Consider the following 19,493-nt stretch of genomic DNA (forward strand, 5'->3'; position numbering starts at 1 on the left):
AGCCCACCACCTCCCTAGGTCATGGGTCCAATTGTTGCATTGCTCTAACAGTCAGGAAGTTTCTCCTGAGGTTCAGCCGGAATCTGGCTTCCTGTCACTTGAGCCCATTATTCCGTGTCCTGCACTGTGGGATGATCAAGAAGAGATCCTGGCCTTCTTCTCTGTGACAACCTTTCAAGGACTTGAAGAGCGCCATTCTATCTCCCCTCAGTCTTCTCCAGGCTAAACATGCCCAGTTCTTTCCGTCTCTCCTCACAGGGCTTTGTTTCCAGTCCCCTGATCACCTCCTCTGAACCCTCTCCAGCTTGTCTGCATCCTTTAAAATGTGGTGCCCAGGACTCCAGAGGAGGCCTCAGCAGTGCTGAGTAGAGGGGAACTAGGACTTCCCGCAGCTGAACTGCCACGACACCACTGCTGCTGGAAAGCGGTGCCACACGGGCTGGCCCGGCCTTGGTGGCTGCCAGGGAAGCCAGAGGCCAAGGAGGGGAGTGCGCACACCCGCCTCCCGGGCGCAGCCTCCTCTTGGCACGGATTTGGGCTCCCGCCCAGGCGGGCAAGAGCAGGAGGCACCCTTTCCTTTCAAACGGCTCTGAGAGCGCCACCCACAAGCTCAGGCCCACGCAGAACTGCCCTTGAGCAGCTGCAGAGAGGCAAGAATCGCGGCAGGCCTGCCGGGGAGGGAATGCTGCCCCCCAAAGCTTCTCCACAACGTTAAGGGCACCGCCTTTACTCCCCCCACTCCTGCCCCCTCCCTCTCCCATGGGAAGCGGCCTTGTGCAGAGTCAGGCCTGTGGGTCCAGGTAGCCCCATATTGCTGACCCTGACCGGCAGCAGCGGCTCTCCACGCTTTCAGGCAGGACTCCTTCCTAGCCCTCCCCAGAGATGCCACCAAGGATCGCATCTGGGAGCCTCCACATGCAGTGCCGGGGCTCTGTCACTGAGCTACGGGCCTTCCCCTAATAATAAAGCAAGATCCTAGACCTCATGGTTCTGACTCAAGTGCTGATGATAAATCGGAGGAACAGGAGCTGGACCCTCAGTCTAGAGTCCAGAGAAGAGCCTTTCCCAGGCTGGAGCTCAAGCCTGGGACCATCGGCAATACAAACAAAGCCCCCAGCGGCAGCCCCTCCCCTCCGCTCCTGCCGCCACCCAACCGAGCCCTGCGTCTCCTGCCGCCAGCACCTACAGCACTTGTTTCTGAGCAAGCAGGGCGAGGATCGGGGCCGCCCCCTCGCAGGAGGCTTTGTTAGCTGCCCCCGCCGCCACCTGCGGCCCCTCGCGCGGGCAAATTAGCGGGAGCCCCGAGGCGCCTTCCTCGCCCCTCGCCGCTGCATAAAGCGGGCGCAGCTGTCGCCCTCTCCCCCGCTCTTGCTTAGGCGCGCGCGGGGTGGCTGGAAGGTGGCCTGGAGGTCGCGCAGGATGGAGGTGCCGCAAGGTAATTCCCCCCCCCCCGTGCTTGGCCCCCAGCTAAGCTGCCTCTGCAGGCAGTATGCGCTTGGAGAACCTTTCTGGTTCAGGTGCGGGAAGGCCTTTTCGGTGGTGGCTCCCTGTTATTTTACGCTTATTTTACGGGTTGCATCTGTCGCCTGCCTTTCCTCCGAGGAGCCCAGGGTGGCATACAGGATCTTCCTCCCCTCCATTGTTATCCTCACAACAACCCTGTGAGGTAGGTGAGGTTGAGACTCGGCGACTGGCCCGAAGTCACCCAGTGAGCTTCATGGCTGAGTGGGAACTCGAACCCAGGTCTCCTCTGACCACTACACCACACTGGCTCTGCCGGGGCCTCCGCTGTAGCCTTCTCAGAGACCGCTGAAGGGCTTTTTGTTCTGCCAGGCTTTCTAAGAACTGCTTTCAGGCCTTTGCACGTCTTGTTTTGCTGCTGGATTTAGTTTGTGTTTTTCCTGCAATGCTTTTACCCCATCCAGCTGGTCTTAACTTGCTTTTAATTACATGCTGGTTTTATCATTGCTTGTTGTTTGGTATTTTTTGTTTTTAATTACTCTGTACAACACTCGGAGAACTCTGGCCATTGGGAGGTCTAAAAGTGCAAATAAACAGATTGATTTTCAAGCTGTTTTTTAAACAGCTCCTGACGGAAGACCTGGAATTTGTCTCGGCAGACTTGGTCTGTGGGGTGAGCTTGTCTGGTGACATTCAGCACTTCAGAAGCGCCTCTGAGGTGGCTTCTGGAAAGGGAGGTCCTTGGTTCGCAAAGCTCTCAAGTAGCCATATCCCAGGCATGGTTACATGAGAGTAAGCCCCACTGACCTCATTTACACGTAACAACAATCCAGAGTGTGCGCTGAGTATGGGTTGAATCCGGGGTTGCTGTTGAATCGTAGATTGTCGTATGCATGAATCCTGGACTACGGTTTAACCATCGGTTGGTGACCACAAACAACCCAGGAAGAGAAGCCATGGTTTGTCAGGTGAACGCAACTACCCGAGTGTTAACCTGACCCAGCTCAAATACTACCTGAAGCAGGGCTTGGCAAAAGGCGACCTGATCCGGCCTTTCCACTCCTCTGCGGGGGGCCATGGGGAGGTTCAAGTTATGAGGCGGCTGACGCCATGCCTTTCTGCCAAGTTGAGGTATGCTTAGGGCAGCCTCACCCCAGGCCCCCCCCCCCAATTTTTGGATGCTCTGGACTCCAAGGACATTTCTGTGTTGCACCAGCTAGGAGGGCGTAAGCCCAGCCCAGTCCCTCTGTGGCCTGTGTATCACTCGCTGAGAATCATAGAGGAGTCGGAAGGGGCCGTTGAATCCACGCCCTGCTCAGGACAGAAGTCCAGTTTTAAGCCTCCCTGACCGGTGGCTGTCCAGCCTCTGCTTGGACCCTTAGGACGTTTTCCCTGCTGGCCAACCGAAATCTGCCTTCCTGTAGCTTAAGCCCACTATTTCCTGTCCTGCCGTCTCAGATGAGAGAGACCAGGTTGCAGCCCTCTTCTGCGTGACAACAACCCTTTCGGGACTGGAAAAGTGCTCCCATCTCCCCCCTCGGTCTTCTCTTCTCAAGGCTGCACAGACCCAGTTCCTTCCAGCTTTCCAACTCGGACTGAGTCTCTAGTCCCCTGATCCCTTTGTTGCCGTCCTCTGGACTCCTTCCCGTTTCTCTGAATTCTTCTCCAAGGGTGGTGTCCGGAACCTGTACTGCTTTACTTTATCGGGGGGTTTTGCAGGGGGGTGGGGAATGCAATAGGATTTGAGTTTTAATGGTGCAGATTCAGGACAGAGCTGGCCTCTTGCCTGAAACAATCCCTGGTACCCGCCTCTGGACTGCCCCGGTCCCTGGAAAAGATGCGGGGGGGAGGGGGGCGCAGCTCAGCAGCCGATTGCCCTCTTTACATGCAGGTTGCCAGTTCGGTCCCCGGCAGCATCTCCAGGGAGGGCTGCAAAACCCTGCCCCAAACCCTGGGGAGCCACTGCTGCCAGCCAGTGTTGACAATACTGGACTACATGGACCAAGGGTCCAACTCAGCACCAGGCAGCTTCTGACGTTCTACGTGTCCCTCCTTAAGACGCTGTTCTGGCAGTGCTGACGGCGACCCGACCTTGGGCCAGAGGGAAATATCCCTGTGGAACTTGGGCACTCTTAAGGCAGGAGGGAGGGGTTGGGGGCTTTATGGATTGAGAGCCCGCAACGTTCGCCATTTCTGAGTTCTGAAACTCTCCCTTTTGCCCCACAGCATCCGGACACTTGCAGCTAGCATCAGGAAGACCCAAGCGAGGGAAGGGCCAAGAGGAGGCCCCAGGAGGGGAAAGTGCGCCCCAGACCAAGAAGAAGGCTGCAAAGACCCTGAAAGCCAAGGCTGTGGCTGAGGAACCCAGAGGCGAAGGTACGTGCCTGCTGCTGCCCCAGGCCTGTGCTTGAGCCAAGAAGGGGCCCCTGCCCTGCCAGGGCACCATCCTGCCCGGGGCCTGGCTCTGGGGCCGCCTGGGAACGCTCCCTTCTGCATCCATATCGCTTGACGGGGTTTGATAGCAGGAAACGGATGGGTCCCTGCCTGCAATGAGGGTGCAATCTTAAACTGGCCCTGGGTGGGGTGAGTGACGGATGGCCCTGAGCCAACCCTCGACGCTGCCTTGGGTTGGGCATCTCCGTTCCTTGGCTCTGGGCCTCAGCCCATACCGAGTGGCCCGGGGGAGGGTGGGTGCCTCGCTCTGAGTCTGTGTGTGCGGAGGCTCCAAGTGGACAACAGGGCCTCCGGACAGGAGCAGCCCTTTCTAGGCACAAGCCCCAGAGGCCCTGTTCTGTGACTTTGTCCCGCTGCCATTTTCCTCCTTTTCCCTTTCAGTGGGCAACAATGGGGAGAGAATGATGGTCCTACGCAAGAGGCCCACAGCAACATCTGGTGAAGTAAGTCCTAGATGTCCAGAGAAGGATTTATGTCCCTCGGGTTGCCACAGGGTCCTGCGGGGTTGCGGTTCCAGAGCTCTGGGCCTGCACGCTTCATGCTGCGAGACACAGATGGCCTCGATGCATTCATCATGACAAAAGGTGCATGTTTAGACGGAAAAAAGTCCTACAGCTCCCAGCATTCTCAGCCTGGCTGGAGAATGCTGGTAGTTGTAGGACATTCTGACATGTTCAGCTGTGCAGTTCATTACTTCCACCCTAAATGCAAAACCTTGCATTCGTCTGTTGACTTCCGTTTTGTTAGTCCCAGCCCCTTCTCCCTCCAGTTTTAGGCAGGCTGGAAAGAACCTTTCCTGTTGTGTGGGGCTTTTTAGTATTTTGAGGCCGCAGTCCTATGCCCCATTGTCTGGGAGAAAGGCCATTGGGGCGTACATCTGAGCAGACATGCCTGCATTCGCAGCATTCCTGGGAGTAAGTGCCACTGAGCTCAATGGCACTTACTTCTGAGAAGACATATGTAGGATTGTACTCTAAGAACGTAAGAAGAGCCTGCTGGATCAGACCAAGGGCCCACGGAGTCCAGCATTCTGCTCACACAGCGGCCAACCAGCTGCCCACGGGGCACCCACAAGCAGGGCATGAGCGCACAGCGCCCTCCCACCCATGTTCCCCGGCAACGGTGTACACAGGCACACTGCCTCAGCTCCTGCAGGCAGCACAGAGCCGTCAGGACTAGTAGCCACTGGTAGCTGCCTCCTCCTCCTCCAGGAATTTGTCTAACCCCGTTTAAATCATCCAAAGTGGTGGCCATCGCTGCATCCTAAGGAAGCGAATTCCACAGTCTGTGCACTGTGTGAAGGAGGACTTCCTGCTGTGTGTCTACATTGTTTTAAAGTTGTTGTGTTTTTAAATGTAAAGTTCCTAAATTGCGGCAAGTTTTAACTTGCACCTGGGCGACCCGTAGATGCTCAGAGAAATCCACAAACAGCGCTACGGCCACGGAGGGCGGCCTGGCCTGGCCTGATGCGGGGCCGCCTGCAAGTGCTGTGGCGACGGTGCGCACCGTCTCTCTCCCTGCAGGGCCCGGCCAAGGCTCTGGCTCGGCCAAAGGAAAAGGCCTCCGAGGGGAGAGCCACAGCGAAGCCGAGCGGGCCGAAGGCCTCCCGCGCCAGAGCAGCGGCTGCCCCCAAGAAAGCTGCAGCGGCCAGCAAGGGCAAAGCGGCCCGCAAGGCACAGGTGGACGACGGGGCCGAGAAGGCCGAAGCGTCGGTTGCGGTGAAGGAGACCAAAGCCAACGCGGGCGCGAGCCGAGGTCGCCCGAGGAGCCAGCAAGACCGAGGCGAAGAAGGGGGTGGCCAGAGGCAAGGGGGAGGCGGAGGAGGCCCCTGGGGCCAGCCTGTAGGCTCGCGGGGGCGGCGCGGGGCCAGGTGGGCGGCAGGCCTGGCCTGCAGGGGAGGCAGCACCCGTGAGGGCGGGCCGTGCCCGTGCCCAGAGCGGCCACCTGTCGCCCGAGGGGCCTCGTCCCTCCTGCCACGTGCCGCGTGGGCAGCCGACGCCCCTCTCTCTGCAGGCTGCCCTGGGCCCGTGGGGAAGTGCCCTCGCAGCCCAGTTTTAGTGCTGCTTTTAACGGCCTTTGTATTTTTCAATAAAGTGAGTGTTCAGCAAGCCATGCATGGCGCGTCCTTGACTTGGGGCTGCTGGGCAGAACGAGATCCGTGTGGTTGGGAATGAAGATGTCGGTGTGGGGAGGCCTTAGAACAGGGGCGGGGAATCTCGGGCTGCCGCGGGGCCCAATCCGGCCCCCCGGGCACGGGGCTAGGCGTGTGCGTGCGTGCACATTCCCACTGCTTTTGCCCCATGCGGCTGCCGTGTCCCAGCTTGGGGCAACAGAACGACAGGCCCTGGAAGCGTGGTAGATGACACTTTGCTAGATGGACTTGAATTCAGCAGCTTCCGATGGACCCAGATAGGTCCGTGCAGTATTCGGAACCACAAGGCCTAGAAACATGCTTTATTTCCAGGGGAAGTGCTGCAGCTCGGTAGCAGGGCCCCGTGTCGCATGCCAGAGGCCCCTGGCTCAATCCCTGGCAGCCCCCCAGGCAGGAATGGGAAAGACCCCACTGGGACACCCCAGAGAGCCGCTGCCACCGGTCGGCGGAGACGGTTCTGAGCCAGACAGACCCCCTGGTCTGGGCCAGGGCCGGGCATCTTCTGATCCTCCCGCAAGTCAGGGGAATCTTCCGCCCCCTTCTCCTGAAGCCTGTGGGGCTCCCAGCCCGGGCGCAGCGAAGCACGGAAATCGCTGCCCTGGGAACCGGGGGGCTTCGGGGGACGCGTTCGTCGCCTTCCGGCTGTCCAGCTTCTTGGGGGAGTGTAATACTGCCGCCATTTCCACAGGCTGGCTTCTCGCTGCCGTCCCCGAGGAAAGCCAAGCGCATCCTAGTCGTGACCCTCCCGGCCCAGAGCAGTAGCTGGTCGCACGGAGGAGGCTCTCAGCCTCTTCCCGTCGCGTTTCTTCGGCCCCGAAGAAGCAGGTGGCGGCTGGGGGAGTGTTAGATCTCGGACTGCCTGGGACTGGCCCTTCAGTATTGCTTTTCCACTGCTCCCGGGAGTGAAAGAGGCTCTTTTCTGCCCAGGGTCTTGCATTAACACCCCCTTCCCATTGTTCTGTACCAGACCCACTTGGTGGTTGTATTTTACACTCCCCCCCCTCTCTCAATGCAGCTCTGCGGTGGGAGGGGGGAAGGAAAGTGTCCCCTGATCTTCGTTGCCCTCTTCTGAACCCTCTCCAGCTTGTCTGCATCCTTTTTAAAGTGCGGTGCCCAGAACTGGACACAGTACTCCAGATGAGGCCTAACCAGTGCTGAGTAGAGGGGGACTAGTACTTCCTGGGATTTGGAAGCTATGCTTCTATGAATGCAGCCCAACATGGCATTGGCCTTTTTTGCAGCCACATCACATTGTTGGCTCATATTCAGCTTTTGATCAACAACAATTCCGAGATCCTTCTCGCTTGTAGTGTGGTTGAGCCACGTATCCCCCATCTTGTAACTGTGCATTTGGTTTCTTTTTCCTAGGAGCAGAACTTGGCATTGATCCCTATTAAATGTCATTCTGTTGTTCTCTGCCCAGTGCTCCAGTCTATCCAGATCACTTTGAATTCTGTTTCTGTCTTCCAAAGTCTTAGCTATCCCACCCCATTTTGCGTCATCTGCAAATTTGATCAGCATTCCCTGCACCTCCTCCTCCTCTCCATTTTATCCTCACAACAACCTCCCTGGGAGGGGTTGTGGGCTCCTCTTAGGGCATATGGAAGCCTCCACAGCTGGAAACAGGATGATGGACCCATTTGGGTCTGATCCTACAGGACTGCGTTTTTTATTAAAAGTGTATGGATGCAATCCTATGCATGTTCAGGCAGAAAAAGTCCTACAATTTCCAGTTGTAGAACTTTTTTCTGGCTGGGAGTTGTGGGACTTTTGTTCCATCTAAGTATATGCATAGGATTTTACACCCTTAGATAAATGTATGGAGAAATCTGTCTTTCTGTCTCAGTGGATATAAGGCATTGTAGATCCTCCATGTTCAGTGGCACAATGCTTGCTGGAAGGATGTGGAACAGAGATTGCCTTCTTTATCCCCTGCTTTGGCCTTTCTTGTGGGCTTCCCTTTGAGGCACCTGACCAGCTACAGCTAGAAACAAGTTGCCTGAGGATTGGATGGGCCACCTTGGTCTGATCCAGCAGGGGATCTTCTGATATTCTTTCTTGCATTGGAAATTATGCAGTGGTTTTACGATCTGCATCTTCTGCCTCACACACACAGTCACACAGACGCAAACACACACAGACATACAAGCAGACACACACACACACTGCTCAGAAACTGTTCTCTTTCCATCTGTGATATGCACATTCAGGAGGCCACATCTATTCTATCCAGGAGAGTGAGGCGGGGAGCAATGGATGCTTCTTCTCACAGATAATAGCGGGGACATAAGTGTCGACATGTCATGCTGCATCCCTGCTGGCACTGCATACTTTTAAAATCATAAAACCAGCCACTGCATCGGCTGAAAGCATTTCGTTCCATGCAACCAACTCTGTGTGGTCTAACACAACTGTAATTCTCTGGCTGGATTTCACTTATTTATTTGTTTGAAGTATTTTTATCCTGCTCCTCAGCCAAAAAAGACAGTAAACAAGACAGTTCCTGCCCCTTCAGGCTTATAATCTAAAAAAAGAGAGAGAAAAAGACATGTCACACAAGGAAACAGGGATAGGCAGGGAAGAGGAAAAGGTAAGTAGACTTTCAGCAGGGCTGGTGGTATGGTCCTGCTCTCATCTCCCAGGGCAGGGCCTGAGGTTCCCTTTGAAGGGCTGCTATGCATTCAACCTCTGGATCCTGCCCCCCATCCCATGAAATAGTTAAAAAGAAGATACAATAGAAGGATAGCACAGACCATTAGAAGCAAACATTAACTCAAAGAGTTTGTTGAGGCTAAAAAATTGCTGTCTAATGTATTAACAGTAGAAAGTACTGTGGAAAAATATTTTTTTTAAAAAATTGAAAGGTAACCATTTATACTCAATCCTAAAGGAAATCAACCCTGACTGCTCATTGGAAGGACAGATACTGAAGCTGAAGCTCAAATATTTTGGCCACCTAATGTGAAGAGAAAACTCTCTGGAAAAGACCCTGATGCTGGGAAAGAAAGACTGAAGGCAAAAGGAGAAGGGGACGGCAGAGGATGAGATGGCTGGATAGCATCACCGATGCAATGAATATGGACTTGAGCACGCTCCGGGAGAGAGCGCAGGACAGGAAGGCCTGGCGTGCTCTGGTCCATGGGGTCACGAAGAGTCGGACACGACTGAACGACTGAACAACAACAAAGCCATTTATACATGAATGAATCAGCCTCTAATAAATATGTCAGTGTCTTAGAATAAATAGTCACATTTGTATCCCATGCCTAGCACAAACATAAACTCCTTTCTGAGATTAAAACAACATGACACACATATATTGCATATATTGAATATTAGTCATGTGAGGATTAGTAAGAAAATGATCAAACTAGGGAAACTGGTATGAACAGGAAAGGATAGTTTTACAGTGCAGTTGTACACAAGTCTGCTCTGAATTCAGCCCCATTAAGCTCAATGGGACTTATTCCTGGGTATAAGCGTACGTAGGATTGTGGCCTAAAGAGTGGGATTTTTAGACTAGACCTTTTGAAAATGAAAGCTTAGCAGGTTGGAGTTTAAATTCTCTTTCTGCAAATCCCCACAGTGACTATGTAAGGCAAGTCTGTATTATGAGCCCATAGTTCAGAAAGAAAAACTGAGGCTAGGGCCTATTGGAAGGTCATCGCAAAGGTGATAGCTCAATGGTGGGCTTCTCAATTCAGAGCTGCGCCCATTTGTTCCTGTGAGAATTCCCAAGTCTGCTCTCTGATGGTTTGGGTTGGATTTGTGCCGGATTTGTGCCAAGGCAGACCGACATTTGGAAACACATGCAGCCATCGCATGGCCTGACTTTACGAGCGAAGCCTCCTGTAAAAGCGGTTTTCAGAAGATGGTGAGCGCACCCGAGAGACGCGTGTTGCCATTCCAACCACTTTGGAAATGTAAATACATTAGCTGTAATGTATAAATGCAAATACATGGTTTTATTGTCGATCGTAGTGGCGCGTTTCTCTGGGCATGGCCTTGGCATGCCGCTCTGGAGAGAGGCTGGACATGCTCTGTGCGGGTGTGGTAACCATCAAAGGGGCGCACAGCACAGCACTTTAAAACCATAAACCTGAAAGCAATAAAAAGAACATTAAAAACAGCCAAACATTAAAATGACACATTTTAAAAGGCTACATTCAAAAGATGCCCAAAGTGTGGAGGACGGTTGTAGTTCTCAATGGAGCGCACCCCACAGCGTGGGTCAGCGGAGGGGAAGGCCCTTTCATGCCTACCTGACGAACAGGTCGTGGTGCCCTCAGAAGGGCCCCCCCTTCAGACCTTAATAACCAGACAGGTTCTAGTGAAACAGGCAGTCCCTTAGCCCCATCTGAAGCCATTTGGGGCTTTCAAGCTTTAGACTGGCACCTTGAATTGAGCCCGGAAAGCAACGGGCAACCCACTGCAGGCCTTTCAGGACAGGTCCTGGTATTGTGCACCTCCAGACAGGGCTGGGAAAGAGCCTGCATTTTTTTCTCCATGAAATTTTATGTTATTTTGAAATGAAGTTAACAAAGGCAACAAAAAAGAAGAACATACATGATAATAAACCAAGATAACTAAAGAAACAAAGGAATTCACTCATTATAATTCTTAGCCAATAACTGATATGCTTATGGGACATCTCCAGCGAAATGGCCTAAGCAGGAACGGAATACCTAAGGAAAGAGCAAAAATACAATTTATGCAGCATAGAAAAGGAGGGTGTGCGACAGTGTGTTGCTTTGAGTGCATGTGTGTATCCTGAGAGCTGCTGCCAGTTAGGAAGGTATGGGAGATTTATTTCAATTCGTTTTTGATCAGGATTTAACTATTTTTGCACCTTCCAGACTGAACACAGACTCAGACACAATCTGTGCTCAAAGTCTGAGCTTGCAGTGTGATTTGCAGACCCCCAAACCACAACAACGCACTTGACAGCTTGCATACATTTGACAAACGTGCCTGAACGAATATGTCCTTTTGAAAAATGCACACGCACACGCTTTAATCCATGGGAGAAGAATGCGTACATGCCAAAGATGCGCACAACTGATGCGTACATTTGGAAAAGGAAGTTTGGCCTCTTGCACCTGCAGGGAGCAGTGATGCGTTTTGCACAAAAATACACACGGATGTTCATGCGAAAAGAAAAAAAGCTCTCATTCTGATAGGGACTCGAGTCAGACTAAGCTTAGAGATGGAATCTGAAGAATTTCAGTGAGCTCATGTTTGGCTGATTCGCACATCCAGGCTGCCAGTCAGTGTAGAAGAAAATCCTGAGCTCGCCAGACCCAGGGTCTGATGAGGCATGAAGCACAAATCCTTCCCAGAACCCCTGTTCTGCAACAAATGTCTGACACGGGCCAAGCTACTTTGGGAAGAAGGCAAGGATGGGAGCCTGCCAGGTTCTCCCAGTGGCCCGGGCAGCACGTCACTGGAGCCTTCTGGGAGAGCTGCTGAGTCACTGTTTGCCTTCTGCTTGCACTCAGCCAGGGAAGCCCACGGCAGAGTGGGTCAGCAAGAATCCAAGCTGGTGGGACCGGCCCGGAGGAGGAGGGGTGGTCTCAGAAGGGCCTGGTTTCTTTGGGAAAGGAAGTTTGGCCGCTTGCGCCTGCAGGGAGCGTTGACCCCAACATGATGGGTTTTGCAAAGGGGGTGTCAGTCTGAATTCTCACTCAGGCCCAGGGGAGAGGGCCGTGTTGATTTGACCCCAGCAGCTCCACGTGACAGGGGGAGAGGCTGCCGGTGACGTCCAAGTTGTTCTCTGGGAGACGGACGGCTCTGCCTGCTCCTCGCAAATTGACGTCAGCCCAGGAGCAGGCATGGCTGCAATGTTTGCAGCCGAGGACGGGAATTTGGAGGCCGGAGCAGGAGGGGAGGAGAGGTCAGAGGTCACCCAGCCCTGGCCACACCAGGGTGATGGGAAAGCGAGATCCAGCCGCAGGGGGCTGGGAATCCGACCTGAAGCACCACACACTGCGGCTGGATCTTGGGGTGGGCTTGCACCAGTCTGCCCCACCCCCACCCCCGGATGAGCCGCTGGAAAAGCTGGTAGAATCTGCACCACATACAAGGAACACAGAGAGCCATGTCGGACCCTCAGTCCAGGTCGCTTGCTTTTGGTCTACCGTGAGTGGCAGCGGGAGTCCAGGGCTTCACTTTCCCAGCCCAACTGGAGACAGATTGAATGGGCCTGTTTGGCATGCAGAGCAGGGCCTCTACCGTGGCGCTACAGTCCTTCCCCTACAACCTGGGCAAGGGCAGCTGCACACTGCCATCACAGAGGAGGGGCTGAGGCTTCAGCGGGAGAGCACATACGTGGCATGCCAAAGGTCTCCGGTTCAATCCCCTGTGGCATCTCCAGGGAGGGCTGGGAAAGAATCCTGCCTGAAACCCTGGAGAGCTGCTGCTGCCAGTCAGTGTCAACAGTACAGGGCTAGATGGACCCAGGATTAGGCAGCTTCCTATGTCTGGATGCTCCGCACATTCACTACTCCATGCAAAAGACCAAAGCCCCTGAGAGGCAGCTGGACAGAGGGGGACGGAGCTTTGCAAGGGTCTCCCTCCCTCCCTGCAGGGTGGCCCAGCCGCGTTGGCGCAGCTCCGGCTTCAGCAGCCCGGGCCACATGCCACATCGCCTCGGCTTCTCCGCATACTAGGGCTTGTTCCCCCTCTTACGGCAGCAGAGCTGTATAGTAAACAAGCGGTGAGCGAAAGTGGCCGGCTGTTTGTGGAACCTGTCGTCGTTCCAGGCCTTTGGCAGGGCTGGCACCGGCAGCCTGATGCAACTGTTCCCACTGAGAAGCGCTGGTCTTTTTGCGGACATCCAGACTCCTCTGGGGGAGCACAAAACACCTAGATGGTTGGAAAGAGCTGGGTGGGGAGATGTCTGCAGGGCCAGGCTCCCCTCCAGTCCTCCGCCCCCAGGACCCAGGCATCCGGGCTTCCAACCCCACCCCTTCTGCACACTTGCACACTCTTGCCCAGGCCCTGAAGCCTTCACACCGTCTGCTTTTGCATATACAAAGTCAAGACGCCAGCTTCACCGAAGCAGAACACCTGTTGCCAGACAACACCACTTCAGACCCCTCACGGGACTGCACATTCCTCCCTCTCTGTCCCCCCCAAAAGATGGTGGTTTATTCTTATTCCCTGCAGCAGGAAAGCTAGCATGTCAAGGAGAAGGCTCCTAGCTTTGTTTTACTTTATTTATTACATTTATATCCCGCCTTTTTACCTCTTGCAAGGAGCCCAAGGTGGCTTACATGGTCCTCCGCGTCTCCATTTTATCCTCACAACAACCCTGTGAGGTATCTTAGGCTGAGAGTCAGTGACTGGCCCAAAGCCACCCAGTGAGCTTCATGGCGGAGGGGGGACTCAAACCCAGATCTCCCAGCTCCCAGTCCAACACTCTAACCGCTACACCACACTGGATCTCTATGACACCATAGGCTCCTGCATGCAAAAGCCTTCCTCAACCTGACACGCCCTCTACATGTATTTAACTACAACCCCCATTATCCCCAGCCAGCAAGTCCCTCCCCCCCTCTGAAACATCAAGCCTAATGGAACTTCAGAACCTGCTCCAGTTGGACTGCCCACTCCCTGGCAGATGAGAAGATAAGAAGGGCCCTTCCACCAGCCCTGTCCACGTAATTATTTCCTCCTCCCTCCCCCTCCCTTCTTCCTTGTGTGTCATGTCTTTTTAGATTGTGAGCTTGCGGAGGCAGGGACTGGTTTGGGTTTTTTTTTGCCGATGGATCCCAAGACACTCGGGGAGCCCATTTGGGCTGAGCAGCAGGATAAAAATACTTCAAATAAATATATTTTGATTTTGCTGTTTTATGGAAATGGCTGTGAAACTCAGCAACATTGCTGCAGTCCAAGCATGGAGCTTGGCCGCTCTCGAGGGGCGGGACAGAGCCATCTGAAGACTCAGACACCAGAGGCAACTGAAGTCCAGGCAAGAGGGGAAGGAAAAGAACCCATAAAGGGCAGCGGCTCCTCCCTCGCTGGGAGGCGCTTAAGACTTGTGGAACTCACTGCCACAAGATGCAGTGTTGGCCACGAGCCACAGTGCAGTGGAGGCTGGGGTCTACAGTGACAGCTAAATTTATTTTATTTTATTTATTTTATTTATTTATTTCTATACCGCCCAATAGCCGAAGCTCTCTAAAAGTGGGCCTTCCATGTGTGGGGTCCCAGACAGGGCTCTTCTCCAGCCCTACCCAGAGGTTTCACTGGCAAAGCACGTGCTCTCCCTACTGAGCTAAAAGCAAGATTCTAGTCCCCATGGTTTTGACTAAAGGGCTGATTTCAACAGGAACACTACAAGCTGCCTTGTAGCCACTCATTGTGGCCTGCACTGACTGGCAGCAGCCCTACAGGGGCTTTCCTAGCTCCAGCCTCGCTTCCTTCCCCAGAGTTCCCCTTGGTGGAGGCCTCTGATGCCTCAAACAGCTGTGCAACAGGCAGAAATCCAATGGGTAAAGCTTCCATTTTCACGTTGGTGTGGGTACAGAGGGGGAGCCTCTTAGGCTTCAGATTTGTCACAGTTGTTCAGTGCACAGGAGCCCCGCCAAGGAGAACAGCTGGACACCCGTCAGCTCCAGGCACCTGCCCTCTTTGGGCCAAGATCCGTCGCCCCAATGCAGCTGAGAGCAGCGTGATGTTGACTGTGGGGCCTGGAGGTCCCTGCAAGAGGCCATTGTGTCTCCTTCTTAACAGCTGTTTGCAAAGCACCTTTGTGTTTTGGGGGGGCACAGCAAGTGGTGACCAGAGCTGTTGCCCCTTCATGCTGGTTTACAGCCTCCCCGGTGTTCGTGTGACAGGCACGTTTCCTGGGTGCTGGAGACAGCCGGTCCCTGGCTTGCTGCCTCCTTGGCTCCTTCCTTTGTCGCCTGGCAAGCCAAGCAAAGCGGCATTCCTGGCCTGGCCTAGTCAGGATGGCACCTCCAACCGGGCCAGCTGCCAGCACCAAGCAGGTAAACAGTGCCTGGAGGCTGCCTGAGCTTGCTTCATCCTTGGCACTTGGAAACAAAGGGAGGACCCTGCCCTGGGCCATGTGTTCCCACACTGCTGCGGGATTTTTCAGCTCAGCTGGGACGAAGATTTAGAGCATGCTTTCCCTGCACTTAGAAAGCTAGCAAGTCAGGGGCTGGGCTTCACCCTGACATGCGAGCTTGCTATGTGCAGAGAATTTTTTTAAACTGTGGTTTTTATTTTCTTCTTCTTCTTCTTCTTCTTCTTCTTCTTCTTCTTCTTCTTCTTCTTCTTCTTCTTCTTCTTCTTCTTCCACCCAGGTCAGTGTGCATGAGGCTAGCAGCCAACTCATCCTCCTTTTCTTTTCCAATTTCAGAAAACTAAACAATGGAAGGCTCACTGTGGCGCCCCTACACCAATAACCCTGTGCCTTAAGTACGTTTGTAAATATTCCTTTCTGTTGCATCCATCTTCTTAAGTGCGACCCATGGGCAAACTGGAAAACTACCTCATCCGCTTTGGTATGTTCTAGCAGCTCAGCTCTCGCAAAGCTTATCTTGCTTACTGGAAGCTCTGGTTGGATCTCGCACGCTCTTGCGGCCGCTGAGCTTACCTTAATTGCCCACAGGTCACAACGCCGAGGGGCACCGAGTGGAAAGAAAGACACCTTTGGCGTGTCGGAGGTCAGAAGCGAGTCCTCGGAGGGGCCATGGAAACCCGCCCATCTGCACCTGGGTGGGCCGAGATGCCCGTCAGCTGCCCGCCAATAACTCTGGGGCTGAGCATCTGGTGCCTCTTGCCTTCACTTTCATTCCCCCCTGGGGCAGGACAGGGCCCGCCCGTCTCCTTGGGGTCACTTCAGAAGCAAACCTCGATACATCAAAAACGAACTCATGCACTCGAGCTAAAAGGGGTGCCCTACGTTCAGTGGCAATCTATCTTGGAATAATTGGACGAAGGAGGCAAACAACCGAAGAGGGCTACTTTTTAATTTTTTTAAATTATATTTACATCCCACCTCTGTCACCCTTGCAAGGAGCCCAAGGTGGTTTACATGGCCCTCCTCCTCTCCATTTTTATCCTCACAACAACCCTGCGAGGTAGATCAGGCTGAGAGTCAGGGACTGGCCCAAAGTCGCCCAGTGAGCCGCATGGCCGAGCGGGGGCTCCAACCAGGGTCCCAGCCTAATCCTCTGACCACTACGCCACACCGGCTCTCCTGCTTGGTGGGTTCCCTTAGGGGCATGGAGCTGTCCCCTGTTGGAAGCAGGAACCTAGGCTAGATGGACCCACTTTGGTCTGTTCCAGCAGGGCTCTCCTGATATTCTTAAGGGTCAAGCAGACAGCTGGATCCTGTGTGCGTTTGCTCAGAAGGTGCCTTGCTGGGCGCACTGGGGTTTGCTCCAAGGAAGGCTGCATCAGGTCGCGCACAGAATCAGGCTGCAGAGGGGACGGCAGGCCGAGCTGGCCGGCAGAAGCGAGCTGCACCTAAGGACAGAAGCGGCTTGGGTGCTGACCAGGCTTCGCTGCGCTCCCCCCTCTCGCGGGAGCCCGTCCAAGGCCCTCCCCGCCCGGCTCCTTCGGGGACGCTGCTCCGCGTTCCGTGTCTGGGAAGCCTTGAGCGTTTGTGGGGAGAATTCCCAGGAAGGGGGAAGGGGGAGAAGGTGCCCCCCGTCCTCGCTGAACCCTTCCCACGCCGCAGGCAAAATTGCCGCCCAAGCGCCACGCCATCCCCAGGCCAGGTTGCCTTGGTCGCACTTCCTGCTGAATCCGAGGGGATCGTGCCCTGTGCGCACTGACTCGGGAAGAAGCCCTGTTTAAACTCAGCAGGACTCACTTCCGAGTAAAGACGCGCTGCTGCATGCGTCTTTCAGGCTGCAGCCGAAATCGAGCTGCTTTCGTGTGTATCCATCACTGCAGCACACAGAACTGGGGTGCAAACCTTTCTCAGCCGAAGAAGCTCTCGGTAGCTGCGGCCCCGGGGAGGGCGGGGCCAAAAGGAAAGGAGGCGGCGTCAGAAATACCAAAAAGGTCGGCGTATTGTAGCTTAAAGTCTTCCTGCAAGGCGCTCGCCCCCAGGAGAAGCATTTTGGCCTTTGAGAATGGGGGAAAAGCTACACAAACGCAAGCAAACCACCAACTGATTGGTGGTTGGGAGAAAGGGGGTCTGGCCAGGGGGAGGGGGCCTGGCCTTCTAGGTAAACCCAGAGGGCAGATTGGGTCCCTGAGCCTAAGGTTGGTAAACCCAGAGGGCAGATTGGGTCCCTGAGCCTAAGGTTCTGCACCACTGGCTTAGAAGGAGCACTTCAAAGGGCCAAGGAACCTGTGAGAGCCACATATTCTAAACATGACTTTACATTCTCTAAGAGGGTGGTCTCCGAACTATTTTGACTGTGCAGCCCTATCAGTAAAGATTTCTTGAGCACGCACCCCCAATATGAGTATATTTATTTATAAATTACATTCATGTACTACTGTACTAATAGATCATGTCTGTTATGAAACGTACACAAAAATTGAAATGAAAAAGGATGCACTAAAGAGGAAACATTTTTATAATTTATTTTATTAATGACACAAACCCCCTTTTTGTCCTCACTACAAATATATTATGAATAATAATATCTTTAGTGAGAGCAATGTGACTGAATATGCTTCCTCATTTTGGAAAATCTTGGTTGAATGCTGTGATGCAGCGATTCGAAGGTCTTTTTCTAAGTTCAGTTTATTTTGATTCTTAGTTTTAATGGCTGTCATAGCTGAAAAAGACACCTCACAAAAACACATAGATCCAAATGGAAGAAGTGCATCTTTGGCTATGCTTACTAAAACATAATACTCATTTTTCAATCCCATCCACCAATTATGCAAAGGGTTTTGTTGAAATTCAGCTACTAAATTTTCATCTTCCCTGATGTTGATCCAATTGGAAGGTGTCGCATTTTTGTATTTTTAACCAATGGGTTCAAAATCCACTGAAACTCTTCATTTGGAAGATTTTTAAACCGGTTAGAAAATTCCATTTCCAAGTTTTTTAAGCATGCAGGTATGAGAGTTTTTATAGGTGGCACACAGTTTTCGGCAACAAAATCCCGTACCAATGGAACCATTTCCAAGCGTCCATTTTCAAAATGCTCTCTCCATAGCACAAGTTTCTTTCGAAAAGCAGTTACTTTCTCAGTCATTGTTAAAACAATGAAGGGACAGATTAAGTGCATTTTTTCAGAAATATCTGCTAGGGAGCATACTGCTGACAGCCGCTTGTCATCACAGAAAAGGTCAGCACATTTGTTCCAAATGTGCTCTCCTTCGGCAGGATGGCAGCTGGTCTGGTGCCACAGCCAAGCTTCCTCTGCTGTGCCTGGCAGAGACTGGCGCAGTTGCCCTTGGTGGCTGCAGCAAAGGCAGGATAGGACTGGAGCTGAGAGGGAAATGCCCTGGGGCTTCCCTCCCAGCTCCCGTCCCATCCTGCTGCCGCATTGCGCACAGTGGCAGCTCATCAGGGCAGTGGGAGGCTGCTCAACTATCAGGCAGCTCGCGCATTCCAGTGGATTGTCTTGTGCACCCCCTGTGGTGCATGCATCCCACTTTGGAAGCCACTGCTCTAAGAGAGCATCATAGAATAGTACAATAGTAGGGTTGGAAGGGGCCTACAAGGCCATCGAGTCCAGCCCCCTGCTCAGCGCAGGAATCCAAGTCACAGCATCCCCGACAGATGGCTGTCCAGCCTCGTCTTGAACGCCTCCAGAGTGGGAAAGCCCCCCGCCTCCCTAGGGAACTGGTTCCATTGTCGTCTTGCTCTAACAGTCAGGAGGTTTTTCCCAATGTCCAGCCGGAATCTGGCTTCCTGGCACTTGAGCCCATGATTCTGTGTCCTGCACTCTGGGGTGATCGAGAAGAGATCCTGGCCTTCCTCTCCAGGACAGCCTGTGACTCGTGTGCCGTCCCAAAAGAAGTGAGCGATTTTGTACAGATGGAAGAAAGGCAGATTTTCAAGGGTGTAGGCCCAATCCTATGATCGGGCTGTTTGTCCAGCTGGCCTGATATTGACTACTCTGAACAGCAGCCTCTCCGTAGCATCTGACGCAAAAAAGGCTCCTTTACATCACCTGCTCCTTAATCGGAGATGACCTGGGACTGAGCCGGGACCTTCTGCATGCAAAGCAGTGCTCTGCCACCATGGAGCTCTGTGGCCCGGCCCTTAAAAACGGAGCAAGATTCGAGTCCTCATAGCTGTAAATAAAGCACTGGTTGAAGGAGGGGCTTCTGAAGCGGTTTTATACTGACTCGGGCCCTGTTCCGAGGGTGCTTTGGTCACTGTGCCACTGACCCAGAGAAACCCGGCTGACTGGCATGGTGCAAATGGGTGGCAAGCGATGCCAGCTGCAGCGGGGCGAATAACAACATTGGGGCCTCGGCTGAGTCCAACCAGTTG

At 53.6% G+C, this 19,493-nt stretch overlaps 1 protein-coding gene across 1 annotated transcript; it reads left to right on the top strand.

The window, feature by feature from the left end:
• Positions 1-759: 759 nt before the first annotated feature.
• LOC146333905 (uncharacterized) lies at positions 760-6,089 on the top strand. Its single transcript, XM_084825293.1, has 6 exons — positions 760-800; positions 1,001-1,210; positions 1,377-1,435; positions 3,688-3,837; positions 4,297-4,358; positions 5,439-6,089. The coding sequence occupies exons 1-6, from the start codon at positions 760-762 to the stop codon at positions 6,087-6,089; spliced, it is 1,173 nt and encodes a 390-aa protein (XP_084681419.1).
• The last annotated feature ends 13,404 nt before the right edge of the window (positions 6,090-19,493 follow it).

This window comes from Heloderma suspectum, chromosome W, assembly GCF_057233095.1.
Source record: "Heloderma suspectum isolate Gila_16-S chromosome W, 16-S_ref, whole genome shotgun sequence".
Taxonomy (NCBI): domain Eukaryota; kingdom Metazoa; phylum Chordata; class Lepidosauria; order Squamata; family Helodermatidae; genus Heloderma; species Heloderma suspectum.